The 13,376-nt window shown below is 40.6% G+C and overlaps 1 protein-coding gene across 1 annotated transcript in view; it reads right to left on the bottom strand.

The window, feature by feature from the left end:
* Positions 1–5,937: 5,937 nt before the first annotated feature.
* The window catches only part of LOC118775044 (insulin receptor substrate 1-B-like), a 23,819-nt gene continuing 16,380 nt past the window's right edge, over positions 5,938–13,376 (bottom strand). The window contains exon 3 of the mRNA XM_036524735.1: positions 5,938–6,131. Coding sequence (XP_036380628.1) covers positions 6,118–6,131 — 14 coding nt within the window. The 3' untranslated portion in view covers positions 5,938–6,117. The remainder of the gene's footprint in view (positions 6,132–13,376) is intronic.

The raw sequence follows: 13,376 nt of genomic DNA, 5'->3' as shown, positions 1-13,376 counted from the left end.
CAGCAGTGCCCCAGCCAGGAATTGAACCAGCAACCTTTTGGTTCCAAGCATTGCTCCTTGCTACTACACCACACTGCTGTCCATTTGCATTCCTGCAATGGCATAAAATCTTTAGTGAGGGAGGGAGTTTAATTACAAAGTAATTAGAAGGAACCCAGGTAACAGAGGAATATTGGTGGCAGGCCAAAAAAAAAAATCAGTCCCTTTAATTAAATAAATCACATCTGTCAAGGTCTCATGACTTTTTGCCTCAAAACTTGGCTTCATATGTTTCTCATTGACAATTGATTTCATAAATAACCATGCTCAGCTTACAGGGTAAATTGTGTTTATGAAGTATAAGTACTATATGTTATTTTTGTGCCGCATATAATCGACTACTTGTGCCAGAAGAGAATAAGTAATTACAGAATTCTTCCTTTATCATTCCCTCACGTTAATGGGAAAATTACTAATGCATTTGGACTATATCAGAGAACTTTACTTCTATCTACTATCAGAGTAGGACTATCAGAGATTTACTTTAATTGAGATTAACTTTTTTTGTTATTTGTTTTCAGGTTTATTGTTCATTATTTATTATAGTATCATATTATACCTTTTTTCTATCATTTTTATATTTTTGGGATTTTGTATTTTGCAACAGTATAAGCTCATTTTTGAGATGCGTTGGGACACTGTAACTCTTTGATTTATTGGTTGATATATACTGTATGCATATATTACCACAATACCCTGGAGAGCTTTGCAGAGTGTGTCAGAGAAAAATTAAAATGAAGAAAAATGAGAAAAATGATACCTCACGCCAAATACGAAAACCAATGGAAAATGACACAAAACTCAATAATAGGCCACAAAGTTGCAGTTGTGAAGTTACATAATAAATCATGACAACAAAAGGGCGGTTTTCTTAATGAAGGCACCTGTGACCTCCCAACACACTACTAAGTAATTTGTCAGGTTGCCAGGTTGTAGATACCAGTATAAAATCCTCTGTCATGGATTTGCCAGAGTGTCCAACTTTGTGCTCACGTGACAGTATTAGACTCTGTTTTCATGCAGCCGGAATCCTGGTCCCTTGAATGTATATGATGCTTGTAATTTGATTGTAATTTTATGTATTGTATGTCTGCTGTTGAAATTGCATTTTCATAGCTTGAATTATTAGATATATGGACTTCATAAAATTATAGTCGCTTCTAATATTTGGTAAATTGTGGAAATAGAGTGGGCAGTGCTGGCAGCAGGTACACTGTTTCAGCCTATCTGTGACATCATCTGGCTGTACATACTAAACATGTTTGTGACATCAGAGTGAGAACTGGTTCATTTTCTCTATGACATCAGCAGCTGCTCGACATGTTAGTGACATCAGTGTCTGAACCAGCTCAGCCCTTTATCTCCTGTTGGTTGATTGCTTGGATGCAGTGCTTTACACTGCTGCAGTGGTTCTCTAGCTTCAAGGGGCTAGCGTGAGGTATTGTCTTTGCATTTCCATGGCAACCACATGAACAGCAGAACTGACCTACTCACTATCCAGTCGATGCCGTCCCTAATCGCTGCTCGGTGAAGGACTGATGAGCTGGCGAGGAAAGTGTCACAAAACATCCCTGCTATTTTCAAGGCTCTTCTTTATATTAAGAGTCCGGGAGTTAGAGGACAACATCCTTCTTCCCCTCTAAATCTCCTCAAATCTTACCTCCCAAATAGTCTCTCCGACTGCCCTCAGGTAGTTGATACCAGGCACGGGATGTCCCTGGTGTGCAACTCTGAGACACAGTGTCTATGTCTAATTCCAGAGTCAGATATGCATATGTGAGAGTCCGTCATCACTGGATATGGTATACCTGTGAGCATGTGAACAGGACGATCAACTTACATGACCGTTAAAAATAAATTGAACATTCTTTACCACATGCAAAGTGGTATAGACAATTGCTTAAGATTTCACAATCTTCAGATTCAATCTGCTTTTTCCAGTTAAACCAGAGAAGTCTTTTCTCATCGTAAGGTGCAGTCAGTCAGATACAGAAGGGTGTTACATATCTACCCCCCCCCCCCCCCCCCCCCGCCCCCATAGGGTAGTAAACAGCTCTATAACATAATTGTGGCCATTTTCATTCATTACTGGTTTGCAAGCAAACATTCCCATATAAAAATGAAATATATTGCAATATATTGAGATAATATGTTGTTTAGCCCAAGTATATAAATGTAAATACATTTAAAATATATTATCACAAAGCAGAAATATACTGCAGTACCAAAATAGCAATAATTTACAAATTGTCAATTAGTTGAGCTAAAAATATATACTTACTGTATTATTTTTGCACATGCTTGGTGTGAAAAATGAACGTTCTCCCTCCTTCTCCCGCTATAAGATAAGAACAATGTGTCCATCTGGCTGGTCATGTTCAATGTTTACTTTAAAAATCGTTGCTATTTATGGGAGATGGCCCCATTACTTGGCACTGTACCAGTCTGTTTCCTTTTCTTATTGGTTGATGCATGCCTACTTGTGCCACATACAGTTTAACCATACCCTCACCACAAAGCGTTGTGTACATAAAGCCCACGTCCCTCGACAACTAGCTGCAAGCAGAAACATCCTTTTAAAATGGTTGCCAGTGAGGCTTCTGCACTGATGACTGTCCATTGTAAGGTGGTTACCAATATATAATATATATAGTATATATATTTGAATATGCACTGATACTGCATATTCAAAACATTCATTCTGTGTGCACTTGACACACAAACAAGTTATCTGCTTCAAACGCACAACCATGTAGACACAACCTGACTTTCTGAAGAAGCTGCATTTTTCAGAATGTGTATGCTTTCTAATGAATTTTTTTTTAAAAAAGACAAGACACTCTTTGTTGTTTTATTTTCATTTTTTTTCAAGCAACAAGTGACATTGTCTACACCACAGGCAAAGATCCTTATGATTTTCCATTTTGAACAATTGGCATGAACAGAAACAACACATTAGCCTCTTCTTTAACACCATACCCTCCCCTCTGTTAAATTCTACTCCCTAATGCACAGAACAATATAGCAACTTATACAGAGCTTACATGACCAGTCCTGCTTCTTTTATTTATAGTTCATAATACATCACCACAACTATTATTGTTATTATCATTGTCATAATTACACTGCCTTTTGCATGGTAACTGTGGTTATTACGGTAATTGTAAAGATTACACTTGTCCCACAGTTGGGACACTTTAAAACTTGTATGGGGTTTCTGTGTACGGTACATACCTACATCACTTTTTACTGCCTTTTGCTCAACAAGCTACAGCAGAGACACAAAGCTCTGAACTTCACCAAACTCAGAAATGAAGAATCTTTGACTTCACGGAATTCAACTGCTTCTAGAATGCAAAATCTTTGTACAGTTGCTGCCTATCCTATGTTAGTTCATTAACTCTTAAGGCAATAAAGATAAATGAGCAAACATACCAAACAGATACAGAGACAAGTGAAGTAACAGACATGATACAAACATTGTCTCAATTTGAACTTTTTTTTTCTCACAATTGTTATCGTCGTTCAAATCTGTTAAATCAGAATCAGAGCAAGATGGAAGGGTAGTGGTGGTCAGATATGAATCTGATTGAGTGCAGTCCTTTAAAGGGCCATTCTGATATCCTCTTAATATTCCTCAATGGCCAATCCCTGTTTAGGTGCCCCAAGTGCAGGTTATGGGGCGAAACAATAATTTCAGTAATTTGCTTCCTTCAAATGGATTGGGGGAGGGGGGGATTTAAGCTATTGCTTCCTTAAATGCTTCATTGAGAAACCCAAAAATGCAAGGATTTCAGAAACTAAATAAAACAGTAACTGATTTACTCTGTGTGTGCATGTCATCAACATGTGTACGAATTGTACTTTGGCATTGATTGCCACTGACAGTGGTAATGTTCAGTTTTCAATGGGTTAACACCATCTCACCCTTGACAAAGGAAATGGGGGGGTGAACCGCTGAAGTGAAATTCACCAGTAATGGCCTGGAGGAATACATAATATGCATTGACCATTCATACAGTGCCACTATTAAGTGTGACAGAAATAAACACAAATTAACACACACACACACACACACACACATCAGTGAAACCTCCATCCCAAAGCACCAATGCCAACTTAACCCTTGCATCACAAATCCTGCCTTGACCCTGCCCTGCGAGTGTTTGGAAAGTTTCACTGGACACAGAAGCAGGCACTTGAGTGGCTTTTCCGATGAATAATAAGGATGTGTAATGCAAGACTGACCTTCAGGCACAGAAGGAGAGAATGAGGAAGAGAGAGAAAGACAGAGGGAGAGAAAGAGACAGGGGACTACAATATGTCTTAAACCTGACAACTTAGCCCAGCCGCAGGTGCAGTGTCAGTGAGACACTGACACTCCCCACTACCTGACGTAACAGATAACTGTGTCTAAATGTGTTTGTGTAGGGGTGGGGGGGTAGGAGAAGTGTCTGTTATGTTGCCTTGTTGATCTGAGACAGACACATTTTAGAACAAGAGTAAAGACATACAAACTATGAAATAATACAAATGGAATCATGAGTGACCAAAAAATGTTAAACAAATCAAAATTATCTTATATTTTAGATTCTTCGAAGTAGCCAAGAAATATTTTTTAAAAAAGCATTTTTTGTAAAGAAATTCAAACACAGGCATCAACTTCACTATTTGTATTTGTCTAAGAAACAACTTTCAAGCATTTAAGTTTGAGTCTTTAGATCAAAATGTCTTTGCATGCATTTTTCCCAGTACCTTAATCAAGGGTGTCCAAAATTTTGACAGGTACTGTATGTCAAAAAAGGACATTGGACCCTGATGCTGTTCCTCACTCACAAAGCCCTGGGGTGCTGGATTTTGAGAGATGCGATGGAAAAAAACATATTTTAGCATGTTTGATCATGATGTGCCAAACTCAAAATTCTCAGTCTGTCAGTACTTTCAATAAGGACTGATATACTTTAGCATTACTGTGATGAATGGTAATCACAACCATCACCTGCACAGGCTTTTCCCTGTGTGTGTGTGTGTGTGTGTGTGTGTGTGTCTGTGTGTGCACGGGTGCGTGTGTGTGTGTGTGTGTGTCTGTGTGTGCGCGGGTACATGTGTGTGTGTGTGTGTGTCTGTGTGTGCGCGGGTGCGTGTGTGTGTGTGTGTGTGTCTGTGTGTGCGCGGGTACATGTGTGTGTGTCTGTGTGTGCGCGGGTGCGTGTGTATGTGTGTGCGTGTGTGTGTCTGCGCGCGAGTGTGTGCGTGTGCGTGCGTGTGTAGAGTAGCAGTTACAATGCCCAGGGTCTCACAGTGTCAGAGTATTAGTGGAGGACAGACTGAACGCTGTGGCACTATGTGTGGCTGTGTGCACAGAGCACATGCTTTCAAGCCTTTTGAAATCCTGGTAAGTGTATTTGTTTGTGTGCACGTAGGTGTGTGAATGAGAGAGAGAGAGGGAGAGAGAAAGAGAGGGAGAGAGAGAAAACTGAGGCTGTTAATGATGGCTTAAGTGGCATTGCATGAGTTCAAGACAGAGAATGAAGGAAACCCATCAGTCGAACCTAGGCATCTGGCAGGTGCTACTCTTATAATTTCAACAAATACAATAAGGCCAGCTGAATATCATTATTATTACTATGACTACCATTACTTTAGCAGTATTCTGTTATGTTGAATTTAATATATTTTTATGACTTTTTCTCTGTCTGACCAGTTCATGATTTTACATGTTAAAATGGCTACAATCAAAAATATGAGGCACTTTTAAAAACATTATATGTAGTTATATATGTATATTTGATCATTTTAAATATTTTTATTTATCATTTGACTATATCACATTATATTACAAACATTACAATTATATTTTTGCAAGTTGCAAGAAAAAATATCATTGGCTCCTGGGTGGCAGTGAGTCTTAATAATCCATTCTGATTGGCGTTCTCAGGGCGTCAGGGTTCCCCTCTTTCAATAGATAAGTCTTTTGGCACACATTCTCCCCTTGGTTGCAACCAATCAGGAGAAAGAAAAAAAACAAAAGCTATGGTAATACTTTAAAAGTGCTTCAAAGCTGGGTCCAGGCTGGATTCAGGAACCACATTCTGCAAAGACAAGAGAAACGATTCATCAGTGTCAGAAAATATGAGGCAATCGTTTAAAAGAAAGGAATCAGGAAAATGAAAGTATTTTAAGAGACATTTAAGGAAGAACTATTTAAATGTATCTCACAAACTCCAAAAAGACGGAGAACTGCATCAAATATCCAAATGCGCAGTTATGACTTAGATCAGAGCTAATCACTGGCTGTGGAATATTCCTCAGGAATATTAGCCTTATACTCAAAATTCAAATTTTCATTTGCATTGTTGTCTTCTACTATATTTTATTAACTGACATTTTTTCTCCCAGTCCATATGTCGAGTCCATATGAAACATAACCAAAACAAATCCACTGAGATATTTGTTTACCACCCCTATCTCCATGCCAAACAACTACAGATCAATACACGTACCTCCATCATACATACATACATATGTAAACATGAATACATACATGAAAGAACCAATTAACCTATCGGCTACACACAAGCATATGTGGAGACATGGGAAAAAATTAATACAGGCCCACACATGTGCACGCACACACACACACATACACACACTCTCTCTCTCTCTCTCTCACATACACACACACATACACATGCACACACTCTCTCTCTCACACACACACACACATACACACACACTCTCTCTCACACACACACACACACACACACACTCTCTCTCACACACACACACACACACACACACACACAGCCGATCAATCTCTTTCACTTCCTTGTCTATCTCTCCACCTGTGCACAGATCAATTTTACAATGCCCAGAGGGGCACTGTGTGTCTGTCTCATTCTGAGTCTTTTTGTTTAAAAGGAAACTAAGCTGTTCCTTCCAATATACTGTCTGTTACACTCTGAATCTATCAACATATGTATGGGAGCAACTGTGTGCCGTTGTAGAAAGGAGTAGGGCTTAGTATCCGAATGGTTGCTGTTTCAATTTCTGCTGCGAAAAGGTACTTAACCCACAATTAAACCCATCCAGCTGTATAAATGGATAAAATTGTTACGTATGTAAGTTGCACTGGATAGGAGCATCTGCTAAATGACAATAATGTATTCCAAAGTATATTTTTTCCTAATTATGCCTACCAATATTTGTGCTATTTACTGAAGTACAGCAGAACATGCATTTCTGTCTCAACCTATTTTATATTACAGTTAACACATATTCACAATGACCTGGCTGTAATCAGCGAGTCTGGTCAAGATCTTTTTCTTCTTTGCGTCTCATGGCAAAGAATCAGCCAGATATTTTGTAACTATCTAAGGTCAGATAACACCTTACATTTGTTGTAGTTTCTTTGAAGCTACAAACACTAACATTCCATTCATTATCTGGCAGACCGGATTGCGGGTGCAGTGTTAACCTGAGGCAGATAGATATCATTACTGCTTACTTAGTTAATGAGATTCAGCAAACACTGAAAGAGGGTTCTCTTATCTCGGCTCAGCTCATGGGAGAACAGTGTCTTGTACAGAGAAGAATCTGGTTCACTTTTCTTTACTTGTGCCAGAAATCTTGACTGTCTGTTCTTCTGTGAGCTTACTGGCAAAGGACAATTTCTGGCAAGCATTCTACTCAGAGGAGGAGGAGAACCCTCAGTAGGAGAGGTGTGTAAGAGTCCATTCTCTCTCCTCTTCAGGTGCCCATGACAGCATACGTTGCTCTTTCTGTTCAATTTCGTTAGCCATTTTACAGCCCAAACACTGCAAAGGAAAGAGGGCAGCAGTGTAGCATGGGGTAAAGAGCAGGACTCATAACTGAAAGGTTGCCGGGTCGATTCCCGCAGGGGCGCCACTGTTGTACCCTTAGGCAAGGTACCTAACCCAGAATTGCCTCAGTAAATATCCAGCTATATAAACGGGTGACATGTAACAAATTGTAAGGTAAGTCGCTCTGGATAAGAGCGTCTGCTAAATGCCAATAATGTAACGTAATGTAATGTAATGTATGAAATGCAAGCAAGCCTTATCTGCCAGGCTCGGCTAGGTTCCAGAGTGATTTGGTTCAGTGCGGTTACGTCAGTGAAAACGGTGTGTATGTGAGTGCTGTACTGATCGTCTCACTCACTTAGGTCTTGTCACAGGGCTCACAGAGCAGTGCTTTAAACAGCACTACGGTAGATAAAATACAGCAAAAGTATCATCACAGTGTCATATTAACAAAAGTGCCTACTCATTCGTGGTGTGCAAAAATAAAATATTCTCTCAAGTTTACGTCATGCAGCCTGTTCTTCAGAATCCTCTGAAAATTCAAAGCATTTTGGTACGTCCAGCAAAGCTTACTTATGTATTGCTACGGGAAAGGAAAACTGACGCCCGTCAAGGAAATTTCAACACCGCTGAAAACCGATGAACACCACGGCAACAGTACCAGTTGCATACGTTCCGCTCTGTCTGCCTGTCACAGAGCACTCAAGCAGTCAGATCTTCTGATAAACCAATCGGACCAACGCTCTTAATCCAGTTTCGTGTTACGCTCTATAATGCTAGCACAGACATTCATGCCAGTGGCACTGTGAGTCTGTATGTGAGGGTCGTGGCAGGGTTCCAGTCTCACCTCACTGTACGAGGCAGCGCAAACATTCATTCATGAGCTGGGGCAGGCCAGGCAGAAAAGGCCCTTTCTTTTCCTCTCTTAATTCCCCACAGAAAAAAAGATCCTCATCCTCCTCATTCCCATCAAGGGCCCCCCAAACTCCACAGACGGAACGGTTTTGTCTTTCCCTAAAAAAAAAAAAAAACAGATCTTTGTCCAGATAAAGTAGCGCTTACTTTACAGTTGCACCCTTTTAATGGGTATTTTCCATGACAGAATAGTGCCGTTTGTCCCGACCTCCTTTTCTTCTCACCCCGCCACTCGCACCACTGCACACTGCCGTACATTTAGCACTAACACCTTATAACCGCACGGGAAACTCACAAACTTTCAACACCTGTCACAAACAACTGCTGATCATGCTAATGAGGATACAGGTAAAGGGTCACAGGTCAAAGGTCACAACAGAGCTGAACTCTCTGATCTTGAAACTGTCTTAATTAATACACATAAACTGTGTGTATTATTTGTACAACATTTTTATATTTGACCCATATTTTGTATTTTGCACTTGATACAGTGCTTTGCACTGACTAAATTCTACATTTGTTATTAGATATAAGCCAGATACACATACACAAGGGATAGTCACATACATGAATAACAAATGAAACTCAGGAGTGAGGTGTCTTATCCCTTGTTAAATGCCACATTGCACCTCTGTCACACACTGATCTCTGATCAGTGCTAAGCAGATGAACACTGAGACGAATGTGAATGAGTGAATCAGGCAGCAAGAGAAGGATGTGGAGGTTAACCTCAGTTGTTCCGCAATCCCAGAATCCCGCCAAAGTTCCTGCTGGAGCTTCAAGATGGACCCTCAACTCTGAAAAGACTCTTACTTTTGACAAAAAAAAAGAAAAAAAATGAAAACAAAACAACCAGGAAGAAAGCTTGCTGCAGATGGCCTCCTCCTACTCCAGGCTCAGTGCTTGCCTTCTTTTTGCCTGCCCCTATGCTACCTTTCCACTTCACCGTCTCCAGGATGTGCTAATGAGTTTGGAGGGTTTTCAATTCCCCCCTTCGTCTTTGTATGAGTCAATGCTTTTACAAACACTTATTTATCATAGATCATTTCTCCGTCTATCCGTCACGGCTGAGGGGAACATTGTGCTACTGATGTTAATTAGCCGCCAAACCTACCTCACAGATCCAGACCACATATGATCACAAACCCAGACGGTAACCATCAGCTGTCCCCAGGAGTTCTTCTATCGGGGTTAGATCTGACTTAAGCAGTAGCTGATACAGCCACCCGGCCTCACACAATCACATCTAGCTTTTCTGTCAGAACAGATACACAATGTACTGGCTTGCAGATTTGACAATGATTACCTACAATAATTGGTACCAAAACATCACAGGAAAAACAGCTTACACCCTCACAATAATGTTATGACACTATCATGTGGAACACAGCAATGAGTTCCTTTCTGAGGCCTGTTATTTCACCATTGATGAGCACAGAAAAAAACTAAATTCTCTATAAGGTACAAAACAGATAACTGGACAGAGAGCAAGGAGAGAGCAGGTTCAGCATTTCACCTTCTCAGCCATGATAGGTCCATTCTAAAGCACAATCATTCATCATTCATTTCTACTCCCACATCATTTACAAACTCAAACGGCTTCCATCTCCCACCCTGTTCTCTATATAGTCCAGAACAATTTCGCCCCAGTACTCAGAACAAAAAAAATTCTCCCAGATCCCTTATAAGCCTCATTTTGCCTTGGCTTAGTCCCAATTCCATGCCCTGTTCACCCTGCCTAAGAGTGTAGCCTTATTCCTTTTTCACTCACTGCTCTTCATCTCTGCCTTATATTCTGCCTCTAGATAAATTTTCTACCTCAAAGAAGAACCCCCAGGTTTGATTTGGAAAAGGAACATGTGGTGGAGATTAAATTGTGCAGAAATCTCTGGATAAAATTACAGTAACGCGCAATTTCCTGGTGTCAATACCAAGTTTCCCAGCTCCACTAAGGTGTTAACTAGGTTTTTAACATGAGGTATCAGGGAATTAGCATAAGCCCATTACAAAAACATACAACTACACAATAGCAACTGACTACACAGCTCTCCATCAAAAAACATGTTTCAAAATAATACTGCACAGTAATCCTGGGTCGGACACTATTGTTACACTGTTAGCGTTCTTGGCCTCAACAGCTCCCGTGAATACCCAGCAGTAATGTGTGGAATGTGTAAGATGTTAACCTGTCTACTCAGCTCTGCATAAAGGTGTCAGTAAAGAAAATAATGTCAAATAATTAACTCAGATCACATAAACACAGACACGACACAGACACAGACACACACACACACACACACACACACACACACACACACCACTTTGAACACTATGAATTTTCAGACATGAAAAACGGAATGCATGGCTATGAGAGGAAGACAGAAATCGGTGGCAAACTGATAATTAAGATGGAAAAAAGAGGCAACGCAAGTGCAGTTTGATGCAGGCAGCTGACTGAAAGAGCCTCGCGATGAAGGAAAACTGAATGAGAGCAACTGTTAGATGAGGAAAGTGACAGATGACAAGGGACGGACAGAATAGCAGGCAGAGGGAGAAAGAGAGAATATGATTGTAAACCTCTTCTGTGTCATTGCTGTGAGACCAACACACCTCAAAATGAAAACCTACAGTGAGTAACTGTGAAAAGTGCAAAGGAAGTGGGGGTGAAAAAGACTGAGGAAAAAAAAAACAAGTTTTATTAACATCACTAAGGAAACAAAGCAAAACAGGCTTTCTCTGACAAAAGTAAACATAAAAAATCCAAAAATACCTTTCCTTCTCTCTCAATATGAATGACCCTTAGTATACCAAGTGACTCATCTTTTTTCAGCCTTTCAGTTCACTGCATGTACTGGAGTTAATCAACCCTATGCTGTTTAACACAAATAGCACATACCACTGATCAACAAAGACTGGTCAAAACTGTAAGACCTGGGGTTACATACATAATCACACATAATTAAATCATTAATTTAACTACTATAATTATTTTAATTTTTTTCATTAGTTTAACAGAAAGTACTCATTCAGCTCAACAATTCCTTCTTCAATGTCTCCTCCTCTGTGTCTCTTTGGGATTAGGTCCTCTTACATTACATTACACTACATTATTGTCATTTAGCACAGTGCTCTTATCCAGAGCAATTTACACAGGTTACAATTTTTACATGTTAACCCAGTTATACAGCTGGATATTTACTGAGGCAATTGTGGGTTAAGTACCTTGCCCAAGGGTACAACAGCAGTGCCCCAGTGGGGAATCAAACCAACAACCTTTCAGTTACAAGCCCTGCTCCTTACCACTATGCTACACTTAAAGCAGTGGCTCAGGAACAGGGCTGTAAAGTCACAGATTCATTCCCTTGTCAATCGATAATCAAATATCTCAAATTGATGGTGTAGCCTGGGGAAACTCAGTGGATGCATGAAGGATACGGAATCAATAAATGCAGATTCCAGTATCAACAAAGGAATGCATCTGATGTACCTGGCAAAAGTACACATGCGCCCATTTTAACATCACATCAGAGCGCCAGATAATTGACAGCGTTGAGTAGATTGAGTCTTTACCTACGACAGAATCCTATTTTCGTCTGTCTGTCCACAGTTTTTGGTATAGTTTTCCACCCAAACACGTGGAATTACATGCTTTAATTTGTAGCTTTACTTAGTTAGTAGGGGGCAAAAAACAGGATGAAGTTACTTCACCTTAGACTAGTGAAAAATAAATGAATAAATCACAGCACACGGTCTTCAAAGTAATGCCAGTGGTGACCTCAGCAATAGTGCACGTGCATTGTAACAGGGTCAGAACGGCTACTGTAGCACAGTTGCACTGTCTGGGCTGGCTAACTGGCCGGGTGCCCTGCGTATTCTGGTATCCCAGGCACACAAAGGATATAATTAAATATCTTCTTCTCAATTAGCAGTGAGTGGGTTTGCTGAAATTTGCAAAAAAAAAAAAAAAAAAATAGAATTAGAAGATTAAGGGCGCAGACTGAGGGCAGTTCTGATCCTTTGTAATGCGGAGTTAGGAATGTCAGATAATGTAAAATGTCACTCTTTCGCTCCCCCACTTCACACACACCCAAGCCGAGCAGTGGACTGGCAGCCAATGGACTGGCCACTACGTTCTGCTGGAAGTCCTTCACAATAGAGGCCATTATTTTTGCAGCTCAGGAAAGGGGTGGATTAAGGCAGCTTTACCCTACAAAACTCCCCTCAATCCCTGAGTGTGAGCGGAGGCTATATGGCCATTTTATGCCGTGGAGAGTGTGTTACTGTGCTCCATTAGAACAGAGGTGGGTCGGCGCGCTCAGCAGTCGTGCCATGTGCATGAGAAAAAGCAATCTCTGGAGGAGCAGTGGTGGGAAGTGCCCAGCATCACAGACCACACTTGTACCGGCTAACTGCTCATAAACGCCTCTTTACCTCACAAGCACAGTCACTCCCTGTAACACACAAGCATGCAGGCACACACTAACATACACACAGGCACACACACTGACACACACACACAGACACACTCACAGACACACACAGACATACACACAGACACACTCACAGACATACACACAGACACACTCACAGACATACACA

The sequence above is a fragment of the Megalops cyprinoides genome, chromosome 3, assembly GCF_013368585.1.
Source record: "Megalops cyprinoides isolate fMegCyp1 chromosome 3, fMegCyp1.pri, whole genome shotgun sequence".
Classification (NCBI taxonomy): Eukaryota; Metazoa; Chordata; class Actinopteri; order Elopiformes; family Megalopidae; genus Megalops; species Megalops cyprinoides.
The sequence above is the reverse complement of the archived record's forward strand: the minus strand, read 5'-3'. Positions and strand labels throughout refer to the sequence as shown.